The sequence below is a fragment of the Pelodiscus sinensis genome, chromosome 2 (genome assembly GCF_049634645.1).
Source record: "Pelodiscus sinensis isolate JC-2024 chromosome 2, ASM4963464v1, whole genome shotgun sequence".
In the NCBI taxonomy this organism is placed as follows: domain Eukaryota; kingdom Metazoa; phylum Chordata; order Testudines; family Trionychidae; genus Pelodiscus; species Pelodiscus sinensis.
In genome coordinates this window covers 256,806,277-256,831,472 of record NC_134712.1, presented here as the reverse complement: position 1 = coordinate 256,831,472, position 25,196 = coordinate 256,806,277, and the positions used below count along the sequence as shown (strand labels likewise).

General features: G+C 46.9%; 1 protein-coding gene across 3 annotated transcripts in view; it reads left to right on the top strand.

The window, feature by feature from the left end:
• Positions 1–24,923, top strand: part of LOC102460602 (KAT8 regulatory NSL complex subunit 1-like) — an 80,886-nt gene extending 55,963 nt beyond the window's left edge. For 2 of the 3 annotated variants that reach the window (XM_075923044.1, XM_006127797.2), the window contains exons 8-14: positions 2,216–2,391; positions 5,707–5,828; positions 10,638–10,692; positions 18,609–18,683; positions 20,907–21,019; positions 21,868–22,090; positions 23,938–24,923. In XM_075923044.1, the coding sequence (XP_075779159.1) occupies positions 2,216–2,391; positions 5,707–5,828; positions 10,638–10,692; positions 18,609–18,683; positions 20,907–21,019; positions 21,868–22,090; positions 23,938–24,219 (1,046 nt within the window). In that variant the 3' untranslated portion in view covers positions 24,220–24,923. The remainder of the gene's footprint in view (positions 1–2,215; positions 2,392–5,706; positions 5,829–10,637; positions 10,693–18,608; positions 18,684–20,906; positions 21,020–21,867; positions 22,091–23,937) is intronic. The other variant, XM_075923045.1, reaches the window with a different exon arrangement.
• Positions 24,924–25,196: the final 273 nt, after the last annotated feature.

Sequence of the window (25,196 nt, the reverse complement as noted above, 5' to 3'; positions counted from 1 at the left end):
TCAGTGGACAGCCTAGATGCCTGCTTTCAGGTCTAGACTAAATAAGTGGTTGCTAACCAAAATCCTGACAGCGTGGTGAGTAATGAATTAACAAGCGAGGCAAAGAAGAGATATCTGTTGGTCCTTCTGTGTATTAAGTCAAAGCAAGTGTGTGTCCACCTGCCAAAAGTGCCTGGCAAGTTCCTGCCAAATATTTGTTTAATTTGTGTATCAGAGCTGCCACAGTTGCTCTTCACTCGCTTCTCCTGTACTGTTTTGTGTTTGGCTAGGCTCTTGCTTCTTTTAGCCTGTTAAAATGCACGATATTAAAATTATCTTTACAAGTTAAGATCTTAGGAAAACTGACAGAAGCCCCCAAGACTATAAACCAGTTCCATGTTAGAAAGAATGGAACCCCAGTTATAGCACTCCTCTTGTTTAATGCACCAGGGTGCATGTTTTAATTTGGGGGAGGTTTAGAGCATATTTTCTTATTCCCCAGACTTACAGAAAGTAGCAAGCATAAAATGTAGCCTGCAAGCCAGACATGCCAATAGAGTTCTTACAATAGGGCTCACAACTGTTGACTGTGACATACTTGTTTGTTTTTCAGCTGTTGATACAAATTATCATGAATAAATTAGAGAATATTAAAAAAAACCTCTTTATGTTCAAAATACAGACTGGCACCAGGCAGTGTAGTTTTTGGTATTTGGTACGCATCCCAGGAGTGAATTCCACTTTGTGCCTTCAGCTGAAAAGGAAAGCAGTGTACACATTGGCATAAGAAGAGTTAATTACCCTACCCATTATTTCCAGTCTCAATTTTCCTCTTTTAGAAAGGAGGTTACTTGCAAAGACTGTAGATTTCATTCATCCAGGAGTTAATTCAAGAGACGCTGAGTAGAGAATGGGCAGGCTGTTAACACTGAAGTTAACAGTGTTCTCCTTTCTAGGTTTAAGGAGCCTAATAAAGAAGGCAAACTATTGCACTTAAATATAAATTCCATCATCTTGTATTGTGTGTCAGTTTCCATGGCTTTACTGTGTGCTTTAGAATAGCTTCTGTAATACTGTTTTGCATCCCTGCTGCTCAGAGTTTTAATGCTGGCTTCTCTCCAGTGGGGTCAGAAAGCCCTTCTCTTATGTAGCATATTCTACTGCTGCCAGCAGTGCACATCCAGTGGTGTTTTTCTCTGATAATAATTGACTTAATTTGATTCATGCTTGAGAGGACACATCAGCCTTTCTTTGCAGTTTTATTTGCATTTGGTGGTACTCATAACTTCCTGTCCTAAAACTATGTAGTATGGTTCAGATCATTTGATCAGCTACTCCATTTGGCAGCAGAGAGAGGCTACATTTCAGTGGTGGGTGAAAAGATCTTTATATATCACTCCTTAGAATAGTGTCATGGAGCTTAATTGTAATGTTCTGAGCTCACTGAATGGAAGGAGTTCTGGTGAGTGTGTTTATTTCATAGAAACAGCACAAATTGATGAATTCTGTACATAATCTAGAAATAAATACTGTGCCTGCCCTGTGTGGTATATGATATAAGACTGATAGAAAAAACGATGCACTGTGGGAGAACAGTTTAGCAAGGTGGGTGTTAATTTATTACTCATGGGTCTCATTTAAGAAGTGAATCTTTTATGAAAGTTTTGAATGGAGAGGGTGGCAACTTGCAAACTAGGATTGGTAGCATGCTCCATTTATAGGAATAGCATGGAAACGTGCAACAAGTGGGAAAAGGAAAATTAGTTACTTACATATAAAAGGTAGGGGAGATATAGTTAGGGAGAAGGTCTGAGATGTGGATCAGAATGGTATTGTACAGGAGTTTAGTTTTAACATCATTTATTCTTCCCTTAAATGTGATACACAGGAGGGAATGATACAGAGATGGGGCTGATGTGATGGGGAAGACTTTTGGTGGCCACATTTTGGACATACTGGAGTGGAGTCTAGTTTTTTTGAGTTATGTTCATCATAAACAACCAATAAAAATACATTTCACGGGTAATATGTTCAGTTCTGTGCAGTGCTGATATTTCACTCGAGGTTCTGACTTGTACATTTGACTCCATTCTCCTTGGTTTTAGCATTTGTTCCACAATACAGACTGTATTCCCTAGCTTGGCTCCGTGGTCTGACAGATAGGAGCATCAGTGAGGTGTATGACTGGATTACTCTACCTTTACTTGGGTTCTCTGTTCATGTTCTTTATTAACAGGTTCATTGTTTAAAGAGGAAAGTCAGTTTAAAGGAACAGACAGTCACAGCTTGCTTGCTTCTAGTTCTGAGACACAGAAACATAGTCCTTTGATACACCACCTACCATCTTTGTATCTCGAAACTCCTCCAGCGTCCTCTTCCAGCCAGTGCCCTTCTGCTGATAATTCAACAATGGTGAGTCAGAACATCATCTGTGCCAAACAGCCTACAAAAGGGAGCAATGTTTTAGTGGAGCAGGCAAATATCTGCATTATAGGACATTGTCAGTGGATGTTCAGATCAGAGTGGACACCTGTGCCAAAGCTATAGGATGGGAGTCTTTGCCTGCCAATAGGCTACAGTGACAGTCTGGAAATGCCTTTATTAAAAAGATCTTGGTATTAAACAGCCAATAGCAACTACTTGCTTCATCTGTCCGAGCCATCACCTAAAGCAGCCAAGGTGTTTGCTTTACTACCACCAGGGCCAGTGTAGGTGGTCTGTAAATTTGATACTAAGCATATCACTTGGAAGGAAACATTGAATGACCAGCTACAATTTGGGAAATGACTGGCCAGGTGGTAGTATTGTTGAGAGTGATGATTCTGTGGTGTATTAGCGTAAGTCTTGTGTGTAAGATACAGGAAGTAACTGTCTTGCCCTACTCCGCATTGGTGAGCTTCAGCTTCAGTATTGTGTCCAGGTCTGGGTGCCACATGTTAAAAAAAAAAAAAAAAAAAAGACATGAACAAATTGGAGGGTCCAGAGGAGAGCAATAAAAATAAGACTTAGAAAGCCTGACCTATGAGGAAAGGTTAAGAGGCATGTTTAGTCTTGAGAAAAGCAAACTAAGCCAGGACCTGATAACAATCTTGAAATATGTTAAGGGCCGAACTCAAAGGGTTTGGAATAGGCTTCTAAGGGACATTGTGGAACCCCCACAATTGGAGTTTTTTTAATAACAGATTGAAGAAACACCAGTCAGAGAGTAAGGCTAAGATTTTGTCGGTTATTTTTTGATTGGTTTGTGACTATTAAAATTAGGGCTGTGGCAGGGCCAGGTACAGGGACAAGAATAACAGCTGGAATCCCATGGGGAGAGGAAATGGGGAAGGAGTGATATGTGGGACTTCTTGCCATTGGTGGAGGGTTCAGCCTCCTGCTCTGGGGTTAGTGCAGGGCATGGGCATGGATATGCAGCTCCAGCCACAAACACACAGCCCTGGTGGGTGGAGAAAAGGATGGGGCATGTCCCAGATCCCACAAGGAGGGTCCACAGCCCCCGCTGTGGGGTAGGAGCATGCTTCCCTGGCTGCAGCTTCCGTCATAAGCTGTGGAGCAAGGGCATGTGGCCACGGGGCAGGGATACATGGCTGCAGTCCCTACTGCAGGGCAGGGACACATGGCTCCAGCTGCAGTTCCCTGGGTGCAGCATGGCCATAGCCCCACTTTAGCCCCTGACAATTAAAGCCAAAGATGTCTCAGAAGTCTGGTAAAGTCACAGAATTTGTGACTGACATGACCTCCTTGGCTATGTTGTAGCCTTAGAGATGGTCTAGGTTTAATTGGGCTGGCCACAGTGCAATAGACTTTTTCTTTCCAGCCCTTCACTTTTGTGATTCTCTAAGCCCTATGCATAAATGAAGCCCTGTGTGAGCTCCATGACTCACTGTTTGGTTACTAATTAGTGGGAGAGAACTGAATTGTTTTGGACTGCTCTAAATGAAGCAAAAATATCAACAGGAAATTGTTTTTAGTATTTGCTTGACCATTTTGCAGAGAGGGAAGTGCTACCTCTTACCTTGATCATTTCCACAAGCTCATGTATGTTAAACATTGACTGGCTCTTGTACAGGCCTCTGTGGATATGGAGTGAGTGCTGGGAGGAGACTTTGAAATGACTGATTACATTTATTGCTCTCTCTTGCCCTGCATCTTCGTCCAGTCTCTCCCCCCCCCCCCCCCCCGCCCCCCCCCCCCCGCTATTTGTGACCAATGGGCAGCTGTTTTAAGCTTGACTGACCGAAGCAGATGAAGCAGTACCAAAGCTGAACTGCTTTCCTGTTGCCCAGATAGCTTCAGTGGGGCTGGCCCATCTCCATCCTATGTTGACCACTCCAGATCCATCTTGTGCTTCACTGCTATATCCAATGTATTTGTAGACTATTCTTCTTTGAGAACTCCCGCAGAGTCTACTGACATTGACTTCAGTGGAAATGTCAGAGGGGATGTTGCCTAAGTCTCCATCCAGCTGCAGTTGTCTAGGGGTGAAGTTGGAATTTGGACCTGGTAGCCTTGGCCGGCTCTAAAATGGCAAAATCTCTTCAGAAGCGTCCTGATCCTTTAGAATTTGGTTATTATGAAAATGTCTTCCCATCCATGTGTCAAGGTTTTTACACTTACTCATCACTCCGACATCCAAGCACCTAACTTTTGGCTGCTACTGAATTAAAATATGCCAATATTGCACCAAACTGCAGCAGTGAGTCTCAGAGTTCACATCAGCTGACCCAGGCTGGAGCTCAGGCTTTGAAAACAAGTGAGAGAAGACAGCCTCAGAGCTGAAGTACCTGCCCAATTTGAAATATCTACAGTACTACTTTTAGCCCGGTAGCATGAGTCAGTTTACCCAAGCTCTGAGACTCAAGGCTGTTGGCAGTTCTTTTTACTCTTAGGACACACCCTCAGTCTCTGTTTGAGCTTTTTACCTCTTAGAACTAAGAGGTCATTTGTTGCATGCTGAGGTGTGGGGACTTCCAAAAACCTGATTTACAAGTAGAGGGAAAACTCAAGACTGAAGCTCATATTCCAGTCGAGGGCGGAGATGTGCTTAGCTGAGAATAATTGAATAATCAATAATACTTTGTTTGCCTATGTGATCGTAAAATACTTTACAAATATTATTGACAAAACCAATGTAAGATGGGTGAATATACCTACTTTAGAGAAGAATAAATTGAGCTGTGGGGTTTGCTTGATGTGGCCCGACTATCACAGCAGGTTGGTGGAGGAACTGGGTGAGGGGAAAAAAACAAGGAATCCTGCTTACACTCTACTCTAAACACAGAGGCTAAGTCTACACTGCACATTGTTGCACAAGACGGTATGCAAATGAGGTGTGTTGATGAATATCACTGTGCCTCATTTGCATACCTAATGAGCTGCCATTTTGTGAAAAGGGCTTTTGTGCAAGAGCCATTCTGTCGCTTATTTTCAGGAAGAACGGCTCCTGCGCAAGAGGGGCCTTTTGTGCAGGAAGGAGCAGTGTAGACAGCTCCTTCTTGTGCAAAAGCCCCTTGCACAAAAATGGTGTTTCATTAGGTATGCAAATGAGGCGTGCGTGGCGATATTCATTGACATACCTCATTTGCATATCTTGCGCAACGATGTAGACGTAGCCTGAATGTGGTTCCGTGGAAGCTACTTTTTCCATTATATGATTTGGAAGTTCTTTTGTGTTGACACTAATGCTCTGGATTTTGTTCCATTCCACTCTCCGTGTGATTTCAGCTGTCTTCTAAGAAAAGAAAAGTGGAATGTTCCTATGACATCAATAATATTGTGATCCCAGTGTCGATGGCAGCAGCTACTCGAGTGGAGAAATTGCAGTACAAAGAGATTCTAACACCAAGGTATCTACTGATTGGAAAATAGTAACAAATCTGTATGTTCCGCATACAGTGATGTTATTTTGGCTGTGAAAAGGTAACACTTTTTTTCTTCAAGTACTTGCTCGTGTCCATTCCACCTTAGGTGTGTGCGCTCGCCACGTGCACCAGTGCCAGAAGTTTTTCCCTTAGCTGTACCCATAGGGGAGCACCTCGGTTGACCCCTGAAGTAGTGCCTCTATGGCGTGGTATAAGGGATGCCACATGCTCCATCCACCCTCAGTTCCTTCTTGCCACCAGTGACAGTGCTGGAGCCTTCTGTTGCCTAGTGTGAGCGTTGTTGGAAATTATCTGCCTAGCAGCTTTTCCTTGTGTAAAAAGTTCTACAAAGTTCTCACCCCTTAGTCGCTTTTTAGTGTAGTTACACCAGTGGTCCCCAACGTGGTGCCCGCCGGGCCATTTCTATGCGCCTGCCGAGAGATCGGGCCGGGCCGGCCCCGCCCCTGGACGTGTGGTGCATGGGCACTGCCAGCTTCTGGGCGTGCGGTGTATGGGCGTCTTCCCCCTCTCCCCCTCCCAGGCACATGGCACAGGAGCAGCACCGGCCCCAGGTGTGCAGCACATGGGCGCTGCCGGCTTCTGGACACGCGGCACAGGAGTGGTGCCGGTCCCAGGCATGCAGTGCATGGGCTGTTCCAGCCCCGGGCATGTGGCATATGGACAGCCCCACCCCTGGGCATGTGGCACAGGACAGGCCCCGGGAGTGCAGCGCATGGGTGGTGCCGGCACTGGGCACGAGGCGTATGGATGGTCCCACGCCTGGGCACGTGCGCGGCCCAGCCCCTGGGCGTGAGCGCAACACGTGAGTGGCTCTGCCCCCGGGTGCCCGGCATCCCCTAAAGGTTGGGTACCACTGAGTTAGACTTTAGGTTATTTTTAAGGCATGTGACCACTGCAAGCATACCATGCCCATCAGTGACCCTCACGCCAGCTGCCTGTAGTGTCTGGGAGCTATAGCATCTATAAATTTTTCAAGCCCTGGACTAAACAGGAAAGAGATATTGGCCTCCGGGTCGTTTCATGGAGTCCACGTTGGCTCCGGCACCTCAGCAACAGCCAGACTCCGCTCCAGGCACTGCTACATCAGTGTCCTGCTAGTGCCATTTTCCAGCCAGCTCTGGTTCCCTCTTTGGCTCCTTCCAGTAGGGCCCAGAAGATGGAGAGGCAGGTCTACTTCCCACAGAGGGAAAGGAAGGGCTGGAGGAGAGCCGCGATCTGTGATGGGTCACTCTACTTCTGTCAGGGTCTCCAGCACTGGCTCAGGTTGAGCAGTGTAGCTCTCCCTCTGCGAGGCCTTCCACTCTGGACACCAGCGAGAACGCTCCCAGATGGAAGGTCCTCTCAACTAGGAATGTAAATAACTTAAAACAGTTAAAGGGATAAAGTCATACTGTTTAACCGGTTAACTGCTGCTAAGCGGGTCCTGCCCGATGGCCCAGAGCGGCAGGGACCCCGCCTGACCCTGGCCACCTAGGTTACTTCTGCAAGGCCAGGATCCCTCTAGCCCACCCTGGCAGGGCCGGGATCACTCCGGACCACTCTGACTCAGCTGGGACTGGGATTTCGCTGGCCTGCCCAGGGTCCCACCTCACCACCCAGGCCACTCCAGCACAGCTGGGGCAGGGATTTTGCCAGCCCATCCAGGTGGGGCTAGAATTCTGTGTGACCAACTGGGCCTCTCCTGCCTGGCCAGGGATCCAACACAGGCACAGCCGTCCAGACTCAGCCAGGGCTTCTCAAGCCTGGCACAGTTGGCCATCCAATTGGTTATCTAGTACTCATTGCAGTTAGTCTAATACTTACTGGATAACCAGTTAACTTTTTACATCCCTACCCTCGACGCCTGCAGCCCTGCAAGCAACCCAGGACATTCTGGTATTATCAGTGCTGCACACATGGGCCTTAGTAGTCCCCCAATCTAAGGGTAAACTCATGTTGGGACCGATGCTCAGGTCCCCGCCCCACCAGCACCATTCTCCAGGGGAACTTCCCATGCACATGCATCAGCATGAAATCGACATGCCTTGGAAACTGGGAGCCTGCAGAGATCCCTGAGCTGCTGAGAACGGGATTGACGCCAATCACCGGTGGTCCATCACAGAGCTACATAGGCAGGCATCTACTTGTGGAACTAGCAACACTGAAACTCCCGCCCTGACTTGGATCGTGTGACTGCCTTGTGGGCCGCAGTTGTCATTGTTACTCGCAGATAGTGGGCACCGAGATGCATGTTTTAGGCAGGGTCTTCAGGACACCATAGATACATTAGTTCTTGGTCCTGCTTCAGGCCCCAATTTCGTTTGCACAGCTTAAGGAGTAGATCCCCAGCCTACTGTTGCAGATCTGCTGAGGGGGGCATCCCAATCTGAACGATCGGGGTCAAGGCACAGTGACTGGCTGCCTGCTGCTCCACACTGCTGCCTCTGATACAGAGGCGGCAGCACAGGGTGGCAGCAGCCCCTGTCTGTCGGGGGGGGGGGGTTAAAGCCCCCCGTAGACAGGGACTGCTGCTGCAGACAAGCCTCTGTCTGTGGTGAGCCCAGGCCACTGCAAACAGGCTGCTTTGCAGCAGACTCCCCAATCCCCCTCCAATAGAGGGAGCAGCAGGGGGGGGCATCACAGCTGGTGCTGAAAGGAACTGGCTTTTAAGTTAGCTCCCCCAGCACCGGCTCCAGCCTGCCCCCTCCCCCCCAGCACTGCTGCCTCTCTTATCAGAGGCAGCAGTGTTGTGGGGGGGGAGGGAGAGGCAGATCTGGTGCTTGTGGGGAGCCTACTTAAAGCCAGCTCCTCATGGGCACCAACTCCCACCCTCTCCCACCACTTGCTGCCATAAAAACAGCCATACTGGGTCAGACCAAGGGTCCATCTAGCCCAGTATCCTGTCTCCCAATAGTGGTCAATGCCAGATGCCCCGGACAACAGGTGATCAAGTAATCCCTGTCCTGTCATCCATTTCCAGCCCCTGACGAACGGAGGTTAGGGACACCATTCCTACCCATTCTGGCTAAGAAGTATGGATGGACCTATCCTCCATAAATGTATCTAGTTCTTTTTTGAACCCTGTTAACTCCTGGTCTTCACTACATCCTCTGGCAAGGAGTTCCATAGGTTGACTGTGCACTGAGTGAAGAAAAACCTCCTTTCGTTTGTTTTAAACCTGCTACCTTTTAATTTCATTTAGTGACCCCTAGTTATGGGAACAAGTAAATAACTTTTCCTTACTCACTTTCTCCATACCTGTTATAATTTTATAGCTCTCTATCATATCCCCCTTTAGTCTCCTCTTTTTGAAGCTGAAAAGTCAGTCTTTTTAATCTCTCTTCATATGGGACCCATTCCAAACTCCTAATCATTTTTGTTGCCCTTTTCTGAACCTTTTCCAGTGCCAATAGATCTTTTGTGAGATGAGGTGACCGCATCTGAACCCAGTATTCAAGATGTGGTCATACCACGGATTTATATAGAGGCAATAAGATATTCTGTCACTTTTTTAATGATTCCTAACATTCGGCAGACTTTCCTAATATTTTGACTGCCACTGTACATCAAGTGGATGTTTTCAGAGAACTATCCATAACGACTCTAAGATCTCTCTTTTGAGTGGGTATAGCTAAATTAGTCCCCATCATTTTGTATGTGTAATTGGGATTATTTTTTCCAATGTGCATCACTTTGCATTTATCAACATTAAAATTCATGTGTCATTTTGTGGCCCAAGCACCTAGTTTTGTGAGATCCTTTTGAAACTCTTACCTATCTTGAGCAGTTTAGTATCATCTGCAAATTTTGCCACCTCACTATTTACCCCTGTCACCAGATCCTTTATAAGTAGGTTAAATAGCATTGGTCCCAGGACGGAGCCTTGGGGGACACCACTTGTTATTTCTCTCCATTATGAAAACTGACCATTCATTCCTACCATTTGCTGTCTGCCAGCGTTGCACACTGACCAGCTAACACATGAGTCGTGTGTTCTCTGGGGAAATGCTTCCCAGTTTATGGCTGAAAAATTCCCAAACATGCAAAAGATTAGCAAAGAAAACTAGTTTCTTCAGTTGTTGGCACGTGTTGGTGGGATATTGGCAGATGAGGCAAAGGGCTTTGAACTGTGAATGCTTCAAGAGAGTAATTCCCAGTTTCTGAGAGATTGAAATGCCAGAGATACTGCTAGAAGTCAGGAGTGAGGACTGCTGGAAGAGCTGTGCATACTTCATGCATTTTCTGCACATCCTATTTTCTGGGGCTGATTATTTTTAGTATTTATTGAGCATTGGTGTTCTCTGCACTTCCAATCTGTAATGAGAGATCCCTGCCCCTTGCAATCTAAGTAGAAAAAATACAGACAAGTTGTTAATGTAAAAGTTAATGAGCAAGTCATTGGTCATAATTGATGAGATGGTCATTAGTTCCACACTTGGTGGTGATTTGCTTTCATGAGTCCTACTGTTTTTGCCTTCCCTCATTGCCTGTCAAAACAGGGATCAGTGAGATTTAAATTTTATTAGGCTTCTATTGTCATATTGCTGGTGGGTAAATACATGATAAATATAAATCTGTGGTTTCTAAGAGCTCTGCAAAGTAAGTGGTATGGTGCTTTTATTTGTATGTCTGTCCTGGGAAGCTTTGCTAGTAAAGTTTAATCACTTTTGGTTTAGTGTCCAGCAGCTATGGGGAAGTAACTGTGAGGCCAGGTCTTGGCCTTAGGTCTTGGCCAGGAGGGTGACGTGGCAGTGAGTGCAGAATTATTCTGATTTTGAGTGTTCTTTCCTGCAGCTGGAGAGTGGTAGAGCCTGAAGAAGTGGAGCCACTGGATGAAATGGACTGTGAGGTGAGACAAAATCTACTTTGTCAAACTGTTTCTGGTTTCAAGCACTGTTGACAAATGATAAATGTCTTCAGAAGCAACAGGCATCCTAAAAATGTCCTGCATTTTGTGTAATTAGAAGAAGTAAAGATTGAGTATGAACTGCTAAGTCTGCAGGCTTTACTAAGCCAAGTCTGTAGCAAACATTTAGCCACAGCTTGCAGTTTTAGTGAACAGCCAGTATATGCATGAGGATCAAAGAGTGCCTCTGTCAGGAACACAACTGGCATGTGGATGGTCATGCCTACTGAGCCATGAATCCAGGCCATGGTTTCCCAGGTACATAGTTGAGACCAAAACCAAAGGGTGAGCTAGAGATGCAATTGGTAACTGAAGCCAGGGTGAGAGCAAGGAATGTCAGGGACAGAGTAGAGTAGGAACCTGGAGCAGGCTGGCAGAAGCAAGAACTGGAGCAGGCTCATGAGCAGATTGGATGTAGCAGTAGGCACATTATATAGGAAGCAGAGTTAAATGTAGCTGTTGAGTAGGATGTGTTGAGTAGCCCAGGAGTTCTGGCTTCATTTGGTCAGGTAGGTTAGTCCTATCCCTTCATCAATCAGGAAGTATAGTCAATTAAGTAGCCCCTGCCAGGATCAACTGTTCCCAATGTGTTACTAGGAGCCTGATCCTTTTGTGGCTGGCTCCCTTGACAGCACCTGTCCCCAACCCTGAAGGTGTATTCTAGGGGCCTTATGGCGCAATTTTTCTAGGTTCTTCTGGTGAAAAACATGGATGCGTCCTAGAGTATAGACATTCCCTTCTGGTTTCCAAGACCATAACCCTCCCAGTCTACCCAGTTTTAAAACTGATCTTAGATTAATTTAAATTCTAGGATTTCTAGCCCTTCATATTTTTCTTAACCCTGGACCTTCATGTGAGTGGACCATGGAGCAGAGTCGGATTTTTTTTGGGGGGGGGAGTAGGACTTCAGAAGGGATACATGACAAACTGGAGGGACTTTACAGGTTTCAGACCGCTGGATTAGAGTTCATTTGTTCAGCAATCATGAATGGATGCGAGCATTGATGATCTAATTTGTCAGATGGGCAGGAGTATTTGAGATGTCTAGCAGACGGCCAGACATTATTTACCTATATATATAGATATAGATATAGATATAGATATAGATTAGATATATAAATAAAATATGAATGAGAGAGCGCAAGCGCTTGGTGATCTTGGTCAGCATGACATAAGTTGGGTTTGGTAGCTTCCAGATGCTCCATAATTTCCTAATTAACTTGATGATGGTGGGTAACAAGGTATATCCCAACTAGAACTTGCAAGTCTGCAGCTAGAGAAAAATGAGACGGAAAGCCATAATTAGCCAAAAAATGGACTCTTGTGGATGTAGGCATTAATAGAGGTATTGTAAACAAATTCAGCATATAGCAGGAGAGTGACCAGCCATCTTGGAAATAGTTATAGGAAGCATCAAAATCATTACTTGAAGTTTTGATGTACCTGCTAAGTGATCTACGGATGGTAGGTTGAGGAGGAAAAGAATTTGATTCCTAGGATTTTATAGAGTTTATCAGAATTAGGAAGCGAATACGGGCTCCAATTAGACACTATTACAACTGGCAATCCATGGAACCAAAAATATGGTTAGGGGAGAGTTTAAAAAAAAATAAAATGCACTGTCTCTGTAATAGCTCAACAGCTGCCAAGAATGACGGTGCAACTTGGGAGATAGAGAGCTCTGTAAGATGTCTTTGAGACCATGGACAAGCCTCAGGATGGGGTTGCAGAAGCTGGCGAAGTCCAAGCACCTTAACATGTAGACTCTGTCTTTGACAGAACAAGTCACAGAAGTCAATGTATTTTTTCACATCAGTGCTCACTTTTGGCCACGAGAAATTTTGTACCTCAATGTCTTGAGTAGTTCTTCGAGTGCTTGCTCATGTGCATTCGAGTTAGTTGTGCGCACGCCGCGTGCATGGATTCCGGAGCCTTTTTTCCCCAGTGGTATCTAGCAAGCAGCCCCCTAAAGTGGCGCCAGCAAAATGATGAATAAATACCCCTGCTGGCCCTCCCCTCTGTCAGTTCTTTCTTACTGCCCGGGTTGGTAGCTGGAGCATTTGTCTTCTGACTTAGCAAACCCAGTGTGTAAATAGTTACCTTAGTAGTTTTCCTTTGTAGTGTAAATAGTTGATAGCTAGTAGAACATTCCTGTTCTGCGACGTTACTCTCCCCTTTGGGGGAGGGTGATGCCAGGTCCGCACAGGTTCAAGCCGTGCATAGCCTGCTCAAAGCCTATGCCCTGTGGGGACCCTCAAGACTCCTGTCTAAAGTGTCTGGAGGAGAGCCATCTTACAGAATCCTGTAAAATCTGCAAGGCTTTTAAACCCCATACGAATAGGGAAAGAGATTCTCGTTTGAAGCTGCTCCTTATGGAGTCCGTGCTTCATCCGGCACTGGACCGCACACCGGCGATGTGGAGCGCACTGGCGTCTGCGTGAACCTTCAGCGGCACCAGTACATACCACAGCACAGAAGAAAGTTGCGGTGCCGAGGCATAGATCCCAGTCTCCCACACCGAAGAAGAAGAGGCAGACTAGGTGGAGATCTCTGGAGAGGAAGGGGCACGGGAGTCGACACCGGACCCATACCCCGGCAGGAGCCTCACCTCGCCACCGTGACATCCCAGGCCCCTCTAGACACCGACTGGATTCGATGCAGATAAGAAGCCCGGGTCCAGAAGGGGCTTTACATGTGGACAGACCATCCGCCTCTGAGACTATCAGCTCCTTCTTGGCATCGAATGAGCTGACTGCCTCACTGGTGCCATCCCCAGCTCCAGATACGTCAGCACACCACGTCAGACACTTGGGTCAGACAGGCCATGTGGCTTTTTCACCGGGTGCCTGATCAGCACTGGGAAACTCCTTGATACTGGGGACCCAGTCGACACCGGTATACACATCAGCACCGGTATCCATGTTGGCACCATTGCTTCAGACGGTGACGGAAGTGTCCTTATCAGCATCGAGGCGGCTGCTGCACGAGCTCAGGAAGAGTGCACTGCTTATGATTACACTATCGCACAGCGAACCTGCCCCTTTGCTGCCTACCTTGATGAGGCCGCCTCCTCCTCCAGTGCACCGTGGAAAGCTGGAGTCTATGGCCAGGCACCGACTCCGGCATCTGTCTCAGGCGCCTTTGACAGACCCCCTTGGTCTGCGTCGGACTACTCGTCAGAATCCGATGCAGAGTCGGTGTGGTCAGGAGCTTCATCGTGCAGATGCTCCCAGTACGGCTCCTGTTCGCGGCAATGCTCCCAGCACCGGGAGTACCAGCCACACCAGACATGGCCACTGTAGATGCATCCACAATGGCCCTTCTGGACCCCATGGGCCTATCATCAAATGCAAGGCTCACTGCCATCCTCCCAGAGATCTGGAGCATTTAGATCCCAGGGGACTCTGTCGGCGACCTCCATGTCCAGGGCCCCTGCCTTGGAATACAAAGGCAGCCCACAGAGGGATTTGCTGCATCCTGTCACACAAGGTGAGGGATTGGAGGCCCATGACCAGCCGCGGGCACAGCTAACCCTCCCAGGTGACAGAGCCACCTCAGGACCAGCTGACACTGAGAGAATCCTCGTCTTTCGATGAAGCCCTAGCTGACCCAGCTTCACCCATGCCATCCATGGATGCTAGAGCCCACCAAGATCTGTTGCGACTCCTGGCAGCAAATCGGGGGGTATAGGCGGAGGTGGTAAATGAGGACTCGGACCCCAGGGTTGATATTTTGTTCTCCGATGCACCACCAAAACGGGCGCTGCTGCTGAATAAAACGGTGGCTCAGATCTCTGCCAATCTGTGGCAAACGCCAGCTTCTGTCCCACTCGCTCAGAAGGGGGTAGAAAGGTGTTACTTCGTCCCCCAAACTGGACATGAACATTTATATTCCCACCTGGTTCCGGGCTCACTGGTGGTTCAGGCAGCAGGACAAAAAGAGAGGCAGGGCCCACCAGGTCCTACACCCAAAAGCAGGGAGCTGAAGAGGCTGGACCTGCTTAGTAGAAAGGCATTCGCTACGGGGGGCCTGCGGCTGCACATTGCCAACCAGCAGGCAGTGTTAAGCAGGTATGCGTACAATACCTGGACAGCAGTAGACAAATTCAAGGTGCCTCAGGATTCTAGACAGGAATTCATAGTGCTGACAGAAGAGGGTAGGTCCATCTCTCGTACAGCATTGCCAGCCGCACTGGATGCGGTGGACTCAGCAGTGCGTACAGTGGCCACGGGGGTTGTAGTGTGGCATGGGGCCTGGTTACAGGTCTCTGGGATACCCCCGGAAGTGCAGAACACTCTTCAAGATTTGCCATTTGAGGGAAAGGACCTGTTCTCTCAAACTGACACCAGGTTACACAGCCTAAAAGACTCTAGGGCCACGCTGAGATCCTTGGGTATCCACACCGTGGCCACGCAGTGCAGGTCATACAACCCAAAGCCCCAAGGGAAATCTCCTTAACAGGTTCAGACCCAACCAAACCAGGCGCCGGCCTTGCAATGTGTGCAATAACAACGCTAATGGGCACAGTAGGCAACGAAGGTCTCGCTCTGACACTGAGAGGAGTGGAGGGCCACCTCCTCCCCAGCAACCCAAGTCCTCGTTTTGAGGGTGCACCTGAGGGCAGAGTACCAGTTCCCATCATAAACGCACGCACCCCTTTGGAAACAGACTATCCCATTTCTATCAGGCTTGGGCCCGGATTATGACCAACAAGTGGGTTCTTGACCTGGTGACAATTGGGTACTCTTTCCCATTCACCTCTTCTCTCCTCCCTCCTCTCCCCCCCAAACTCCTCCTTTCCCATCCCTCTTCAGGGACCCTTCTCAAGATCCTATTGAATCAGGAAGTACGTTCACTTCTTCAGTAGGGGGCGGTGGAATGGGTTCCTCCAGACTTCAAGGGAAGGGTTTTTTACTCCCGGTATTTCCTTATCTCCAAGGCAAAGGGAGGCCTCAGACCTATTTTGGACTTGAGAGATCTCAACACCTTTGTAAGAAAGGCAAAGTTCAAGATGGTCACCTTGGCAAGTATTATTCCCTCCCTGGAATTGGGGGACTGGTACGCTGCCCTTGACCTAAAGGACACACATTTCATATCTCGATGAGGGCCACCCACAGAAGATACCTCAGATTTATGGTGGGGTGGGAACACTTCTAGGTTGCCGTCCCTCCCTTTGGTCTGTCCACGGCACCAAGAGTGTTCACAAAGTGCATGGCTGCTGTGGCCCCTGCAGAGTCCAGGTATTCCCCTACCTGAATGATTGGCTCATCGGGGGGATTCAAAGGAACAGGTGCAGGAACATATAAACTTTATCAGGGCTCCTTTTGGCATCCTGGGTCTACTGATAAACAAGGAGAAGTCCACCTTCATACCCACTCAAGCTATAAAGTTCGTGGGGGCCTGATTAGACTCAACAAAGGGCATGGCCTCTCTCCCCAGGGCCAGGTTTATGGCCATCAGCACCATTATATGGGGCCTGGTGGCATCTCCAATCACAAGAGGAAGAAATTGCATGAGGCTACTAGGACACATGGCAGCCTGTACCTACGTGGTGCAACACGCCAGGCTGAGGCTCAGGCCACTGCAGTCGTGGCTTGCCCGAGTGTTCAGTCAGGCATGGGCACCATGGGACACAATCCTCAAGATGTTACCCAGTCCCTCGAGTGGTGGACGCAAGGGGAGGGGTAGTATGTGCGGGCGAGCTCTTTGTGAACCAGACCCTGACGGTGCAGCTCATCACTGACGAATTGGACATGGGATGGGGAGCTCACCTAGGGGACTTAAGGTATGTGGTCACTATTGGAGCGACAGCTCCACATAAATGTCAGAGAACTCAGGGCGGTCAGAGTGGCCTGCCGGATGTTCTTGTCCGATCTGAGCCCCAAAGCAGTCTCCGTACTAACGGACAATACAGCAGCAATGTTTTATATCAACAGACAGGATGCAGCTCGCTCCTCTCCCGTGCCGAGAAGCCATATTCCTTTGGGAGTTCTGCTTAGCCCACGACATTCAGGTGGAAACGGCATATCTGCCAGGGGCAAGGAATGTCCTGGCGGACAATCTCAGCCATGTTTTCACCACTCGCAATCGGTTGCTCAAGAGCGAGGTGTTAGGACATCTTTTGGAGGTGGGGTTATCCCCGGGCAGATCTCTTCACTTTTCACAGCAACAAAAAATGACCATGGGCTTGGAAGGGGTTAGGAGGGTTTTGCTAGGAAGCAGGAAACCCTCCACTAGGTCAGCTTACTCGGCCAAGTGGAGACGTTTTTCAGAATGGACAGCGGGAAAGGGAGTGCAGCCCGTCAGCATCCTTTCTGTTGATTTTGGACTACCTCCTGCATCTATGTCAGTCGGGCCTATCTACGTCTTCCCTTAGGGTACGCCTGGCAGCTATAGCAGCCTTTCCCCCCGGGGGAAGGAGGTAGATCAGTGTACACTGACCCTATGGTCAAGAGATTCCTCAAAGGGGTGGACAGACTATTCCCTCATGTCAGGCAACCGGTACCGCAGTGGAACCTCAACCTTTTGCTCACTAAGCCATGTGCTCTCTAACACCTGACGCTCAAGGTTGCTTTCATAGTGGCTATCACATCAGAGAGGAGGGTATCTGAACTAAGGGCACTTACAGTTGATCCTCCGTATTATGGTCTTTTCAACAGACAGGGTGCGTCTACGGCCCAACCCAGCCTTCCTCCCTAAAGTAGTCTTGGCATTCCATATGTTGCAGGATATTTACCTGCCAGTGTTTTACCCAAAACCTCATGCTACCTCGAGGGAGCGGGCCTTGCATTCGTTAGACGCAAAGCAGTCGCTAGTTTTTCACATACACAGAACAAGAGAGTTTCATAGAGCACCTCAACTTTTTGTTTCAATAGCGGAGAGGATGAAAGGTACGCCAGTTTCAGTACAATGGTTGTGGTCTTGGATCATGTCCCGTATCAAGGAATGATATGATTTGGCAGGCAAGGTACCGCCACACACCACAGCTCAGTCCACTCAGGCGCATGCCCCCTTGACAGCCTTTCTGGCACAGGTTCCCATAGTAGATATCTGTAGCGCAGCCAGATGGTCATCAGTGCACACATTTGCAGCGCATTATGTGATCACCCAACAGACTAGAGAGGATGCAGCCCTGGGAGCTGCGGTATTGCAGTCAGCCCTATCTTAACCTGTGGTGTTCTCCGACCCTGCCTCTGTTGGCTTTGGCTAGGGAGTCACCTAATTCAAATGCACATGAGCAGGCACGCAAAGAAGAAAAAACGGTTACTTACCTGTAATAGTTGTTCTTCAAGATGTGTTGCTCATGTCCATTCGACAACCCCCTTCTCCGCCTCCCCCAACCTCCCCTTTGTCGGAATTTTTCCAGCAAGAAGAAACTGAGGGAGAGGAGGGCCAGCAGGGGTACTTATTCACCATTATGCTGGTGCCGCTCCAGGGGGCTCCCTGCTGGATACCTCTGGGGGGAAAAGGCTCCGGAATCTGTGCATGTAGCGCGCGCACACCTAATTCGAATGGACATGAGCAACACATCTTGAAGAACAACAGTTACAGGTAAATAACCAGGTTTTTTTATGGTGGCCAAAATAGCCAGTACCTGTTGTCAGGGCACATTTTTAACACTTGGAGTCTGTGTTGATGATCCAGAATTAAGGGCTTTCCAAGATAGGGCAAGCAGGGCTAGCAAGAAGTGAGCTGTTCCTGAAGTACCTGGGCCCTGGATAGGGAGACCTGTGTATGCAGGGCCTGTAGCTTTGTGTCTGTAGCTTTTTCAAGGTGCCCAGTACCTCGTTCGGAAAGACAGACACCTTAATGAGGGTCAGCCTCACAGCAGAATTTCATCTTCGGTCTTTCTCTTGCAGGATGCTCAGGAACAGGACCGAGACACTAACAGTTGGTCTTGGTGGTCGGAGCCATGGGGGTGGCCCTGCCTGGAGGTTAGAGCCGAGCAGAAAATGAGTCATGGGGCATCCGGGGCATAGTCAAAAGCAAAGCCAAGGTCAGAGCCAGGGAATGGAAATTGAATACCAGAATTGTGCTGGAGTCATCAGGAAGAGGAGCTGGGAATGTCAGGGATTGAGATGGGCAGGCACAAGAGCAAGCTGAGCAGGAACTGGCACAAACTGGGCCAGCACAAGAACCAGGAATTGGAGCTGTCACGGGCAGGGACAGGATGGGGGGGGTGCAGGAGCAGGCTCAGGGGAAGCATGACCAAAGGCATCTGTGGCATGCGATGCACTGAGCAGCCATCAAGCTCTGGCTTCTGCTGAGTCAAGTGGTAGCTTAGCTTAGGGATGTTAAATATTGGTTAATTGAATAGTCGAGTAACCTCATGAATTCTGATCGATTAGTCGACTATTCTATAGTCCCCAGGGGCGGGGGCGGCAGCCAATGTGCTCCGGCCCCACTCCTGAGGAGCACCCTGCCACTCCCCGCTACTGCCTCTGTATCAGAGACAGCAGCCCGGGGTGCCAGGCGGGAGCTGGACCGCAAGGGGGCCAGTTTAAAAACCAGCTCCCCTCATGGACCAGCTGTCAGCACCCTGTGCTATTGCCTCTGATAAAGAGGCAGCAGTGTGGGGGGTGACAGGGCAGAGGCTGAGCTCCTGGACCTGGCACAAGCTAGAACTAAGCTGTTCTGCCTGCCTAGCTCCTAACACACTTTAAATGCAGACCTGCAGCGGGGGTAGGTCCCAGACCCATCACAAGCCAGAACTGAGCTGGGCAGCTGACCGGCCTGCTAAAAAATTTACTGGCAAGGGGAGAGGGAGGGAAATGCATGTAGTCTGTAGCATTAACCTATACCCATTTGCTTATTGGTTAATCGACTACACTAGTACATCCCTAGCTTAGCCCTGTCTCTCCTCTAATCAGGAAGTGCAATCAGACAGCCACTGCCAGGATCAGCTGTGCTCACTGTGTTTCTAGGAGATGGAGTCTGCTCCCTGATATTGATCTGCATCAGTTGTTATAACAAAGCATTGTTTGGGTCATTCCCCTCTAAGCAGCAGCCACAGCAAATCCTTGAGTGGGGCCTCTGTGTTCTTGCCATCTGTTCACATGATCAATGAGAGGCTGTCTCTGAGTATTAGATTACTGTCTGGATTCTCAAACATGAATGTCAAATTCAGCAGCTTAGGAAATTGATGGGGTTAGTGATTCAAAATGGTGGTTCCAATTCTGCGATTAAAGGAAGATCTCTCTTACCTGAGCAACCATAGATGATATGATTGTATTGTGGCGTCAATGTTGGAAGGTCTCAGCTCCCAGAATTCATGTAGAGTGAGTTGTTCTGTAGTTCCATGAAAGAAACTTTTATATATATATTTATACATTCACGCTTATAGTATTAACATCATGGACAGATGTCTGGTCTTCGAACATTCAGAGAATCCAAGTACAGGCAGTCCCCGGGTTACTACAAGATAGGGACTGTAGGTTTGTTCTTAAGTTGAATTTGTATGCAAGTCGGAACTGGTACATATTGTAGGGGAAACTCTAGCCAAACATTTCTCCAGAGCTTTTCTCCAGTTTTATTCTCCCACACCTCACTTCCCTCAGTCCTTTATTCTCAAGCTGAGGTGTCTGCTGAGAAAAGCCGCTCCGCGACTCCCTGGTCTGCTGGGGGCGGGGGGGCGCTAGCTTCGCGTCTCCCTGGTCTGCTGGGGGGAAGCAGCTAGTGCGGGGTTGCCTCACCCCATTTGTAAGTAGGGATCCGATGTAAGTCGGATCCATGTAACCCGGGGACTGCCTGTATACAAGATAATAGGTCACGTACAGCAGATTTTGTGATTTTTTGACCAGCCAAACCTAAAGCAAAAAGAGTAACATTTAACCATACATAAAATGTTTCAATGAAACATTGAAAAAAATCTCTAACTTGCAAAGCAGCATTTTTTCTGATCTCTCTTCATAGCACTCCTATGTGTTTTCCACCTGAGAAGTGTACAGCATTTGATCCACCAATGAGAACACTAAATCTAGTTTATTTTTGAAGAATCCTTGTGTGCAGTTTAATCTTCTTTGAAACAGAGACTGTGGTTTCTCAAGAATCATCCAGTAGGTCTTGCTGTCTATACTTGGTGAAACAGTAGTGTCACCCTGAAGACAATGTCCTCTTTTGAGTATTGGAGGGAAAACTAGCTTTGTTCTTTTTCCTAGCTGGAAGACACTTCTGATGAGACATACTTGAACCATCACACCAAGTATGAGGAGCTTGAACGAGCCCGATGGAATTCCTGGGCAGTGGCAGTTTCCCACAAGCGAGGAAGCAGGTATCAATTTCTGAATAACACTGTGAGCAAGGAATGCAAGCAAGAATTTCTTGAACGATGGGTTACTTGATCTTTTTTGCATAAAGCATATTCAGGTTATGTATATTAATATTAAAAAACATAATTCCATAAAAATATGGAGGGGGGAGTGTCACAGCAGTGGCTTAGTTTTATTTGGCTTCCATATTAGTTAACTCGTTATATTCCTTTATCTCTCAGACTTTAAGGCCAGAAATGACCATCATGCTTATCAGTCTGACCTGTTGTACGTTGCAAGCAACAGAATCTCACCCATCCACTCTTGGAATAGGCCTATAACCTCTAGCTGAGTTACTGGTCTTCAAATATTGATTTAAAGATTTCAAGTTATAGAGAATCCCCCACTTTCTCTAGTTCAAATCCACAAGTGACCTGTGCTCCATACTGCAAGGGCAGACAAAAAAAAGTCTGACGTGGGGGAGGGGGAATTCCTTCTTGACCCCAAATATAGTGATCAATTAGACCCTAAGCATGTGGGCAAGACCACCAGACACTCACCTGGGAAAGAATTCTCTGTAGTAACTCAGAGCCCTCCCACTCTACAGTCCCATAACCAGCCATTGGAGATACTTGCACTGTTAATTGCCATATGCTATTAAGCTAATTCCACCCCCTCCATAAAATAAGCAAGCTCACAAAGTTAGGTTTTTTTGCTCTCACTACTCCCCTTGACAAGCTGTTTCAAGAACTTTGCTATTCTGCTGGTTAGAAATGTGTCTGATTGCAAGCCAGAACTTACTGATGGCCAGTTTTATAGCCATTTATTGTTGTCAACATTGGCCCTTCAATAATTGTGTTGTTTTTGTTAGGTCCTCCAACAAAGCAGATGGTCAGTGGACACCTCAGCCAGCATCTCCTGATTCTGGATTTAATTTCCTTAATGAACTCTACATGCACTCATCTCAAGGATTTCACAACCCTGAACCTTGTAACATTCTGAAACCCCTCTCCATGAAGAACAGGCCCAGAGTGCTGCTGTCCTGCACTGAAAACACCAAATTCTCCCCAGAAATATTAGATGAAGTAATACAGGTGAGAGACGTTACTCCAGGGGTTTCTTTATGGTTAAACTGGCAAAATACTGAAGCAGTGAATAGCAGCAGCTCAAAACACACAACAGTTTCCAGATAACACATACCTGTAAAGCCCTCTTCCCTGCCGTTTGTGGCTCTGCAGGATCTGGTGCTTGTGGGGGGCCAGCTTTTGTATATTCAGGGCTGAAAGCATGACATGTTTAATCCATCTTGTACTCACTGAGAATGAGAGTTCTTCACAACTGCTGTAAAAGTTCTTCAGAGACTAGTAGGTGAGGTAATATCTTTTATTGGACCATCTTCTATTAATGAAAGAAACCGGTGAGCTTCTCTTCAAATCTGTGGAGCTCAAAAGCTTGATTCTTTCACCAACAGATAGTTATCCAGTAAAATATATTACCAGCAAGGCTACAATATTGGAAAACTTAAAAGTTCTTTTCAGTTTGAAAGACCAATTTTGAACGTATACCAAAAAACAAACAAACCCTATAAGGAAACAAAGGGGGTAGCAGTAAACCAGAGAGACATGATTTTGGGAGTCGCAGGGGGGCATGGTTAGCCACTGATTTTCTTGACTTTACAGTGCACTGGAATTTAGTTTAGATTTGCTCCACCTCTTTACCATGCACTGGCATTCAGTTTCACGTGACAGTCATAGAATTTCTTTGGAGATGGCAAAGCTTTGTATTGAAAGAGTATTTCCTGATTCTGCAGCAAAGTCAAAATAAATTTGTGACATCACACTAAGGCTACATCTAGACTGGCATGATTTTCCGCAAATGCTTTTAACGGAAAAGTTTTACGTTAAAAGCATTTGTGGAAAAGAGCGTCTAGATTGGCACGGACGCTTTTCCGCAAAATCTAGACAAATCTGAGCTGTCTACACTGGCCCTTTTGCGCAAAAGGACTTTTGCCCGAACAGGAGCAGCATAGTTTTTCCGCAAGAAGCACTGATTTCAGACAGTAAGAAGTCAGTGTTCTTGCGGAAATTCAAGTGGCCAGTGTAGACAGCTGGCAAGTTTTACGGAAAAACTTGCCAGTCTAGATACATCCTAACATTATATATACATACACATTTATGTATGTTGAAGCTTACTCCAGTGCATATGTCCCTTTGTAATATAGAATCTGCATGTACTACTACATAATAAACCTAAACATAATGCTATGTTAAGAGCTCTTTAGCACCCACCGGATGTTTTTTAAAACTCAGGATCAGATTTAGTTTGTGATGCACTGTCAATGAATGAGCTCAGTTTAAGTGTCTCGAGTCATGTTGGTCAGTGGTTTGGAAATGGAAGAAACAGTTATCCACCTGTAGGCACCAGGACTAGAGAACCCATGGAGTCGGCACTTATGACTGAGTGTACCATAGGGACTGAATTCCTTTCTCATCATCCTTCCAGATGAGGCATTTGAGATTGAAGAATCTCATTACTACTTTGGTGCCAATCCTGTTCTAAGAACAGGTACTAATTTCACTTTTAAAATGTCTTTGGAAGTCACTAGGATTGTGGAAGAACTTTCTCAAAGATCAAGGGAGGTAAATAGAACCCAAAAGTGAAGAAGTTGTGATCCCAACAGGAAAAATGATTCGTTGGGACTAAGCATATAAATGCAAACTTGCCTATCAGTTCTCTGCTGCATGACTTCCTTTTGCTCTTTGAAATTGTCCACATTACTCCAGCAGCCTGCTCCAGAGAAAAGAGCTTGAGGTTTAAACTGAAGTGTGAGATCTTTTTGGGCATGTAGGGAGAATGAATATTGTCATATCCTGTAATTGCTAACTCTAGTTTTTCTGTACCAATCATATTGTCTGTCTCTCTCTCCACATCACTCCCACAGAGTGTACAACCTTGGGAACCGCGCACATTTCCCCTCTCAGACATAGCATACCAAGCTCTTCTGGACCAGCCAAGTGAAGATGGATGCAACCAGACAGGAGACTTTCAAGACTGGGACTTTAGCAACAAGCATGCCATCAGGACTAACAGTATAGACTCTGCCATATCTGATTGTAGAGAGCCACTTGTTTCAGATATGGACCTGCAAACAGAGGGGAACAGAAGCTTGGAGGTGTTCGCAGACCAGCAATACTTTTCAGGAAGGCTGTTCAACAACAGATGAACACCTGATTTATGTGATGTGTTAGGCAGATACTTTATTTCAGAATCAAAAGCTTGGCTGATGAGCTGGTTCTGCAGAGCACTAGCAGTGAATAGTGCTACCATGCCTGAGACCTAGACTCAGCAGCAGATTTGGGGCTCCCATTTCCCCAGATTGGGAAGGTTTGGGCACACTGCAACAATAAGGTGCTGGATTTCTGAGGGGAGTGTGCTGTCCAGAAATAACAGCTTCTGATTAACTCTGGAGAAAAGGGATCAGTTTGCTTTGCTGACAAGAAGGTTAGGTGCTGTGACAGTTGCAGCAGCCCAGGATAATGTGGAGAGAGATAGTGGGTTAAAAAACAAATGAAAATCAAACAATAGAGAGGAAACCAAATAGGCTGTTCTAATTTTGTTTGATGTTCAAACATCTGTGTCTTGAAAGATGTCCCCTGACTTCACATCCTGTCTTCAGTTGCTTTTTGTCTACTGTGTCATGGTGGAGCAGGACTAGGAACAGATTTCAAGAGAATTGTGCCAGATCATCAACTGGTAAACACCTGAAAAGGTATGGGGAAGTGGGGAACAGTGATGCATGGCTTTTATTTTTTTAAATGCGGCTATGAAAGCAAATCATTTCTTGAGTATGTAAAAAACAAGTTCCCTTGGTCTTGCACAAATGATGTTTGTATCGATTGCCTTCAAATAAACTACAAATAATTTTCATGCTGTGGGTGTTTTCATTTTAATGTATATTCTCTGTGTAATGAAATTAACAGGATGGATGGAGATCAACCTCTAACTTGTTCACAGCTTTTTCAATTGCTCTATGTATCGAATGAAACTGTTTTCTATCATGGATTTTAGATGGCAAGCCACTCTTAAAAATTACCGAGGAACAAAAATATGGATTCATTGTAGAGGGGGCACAGCTCCCAACTATTACAGAGCAGAAAGGATGTTGAGCTATTTTGGGGGAATTCTTCAATACCAGCATTT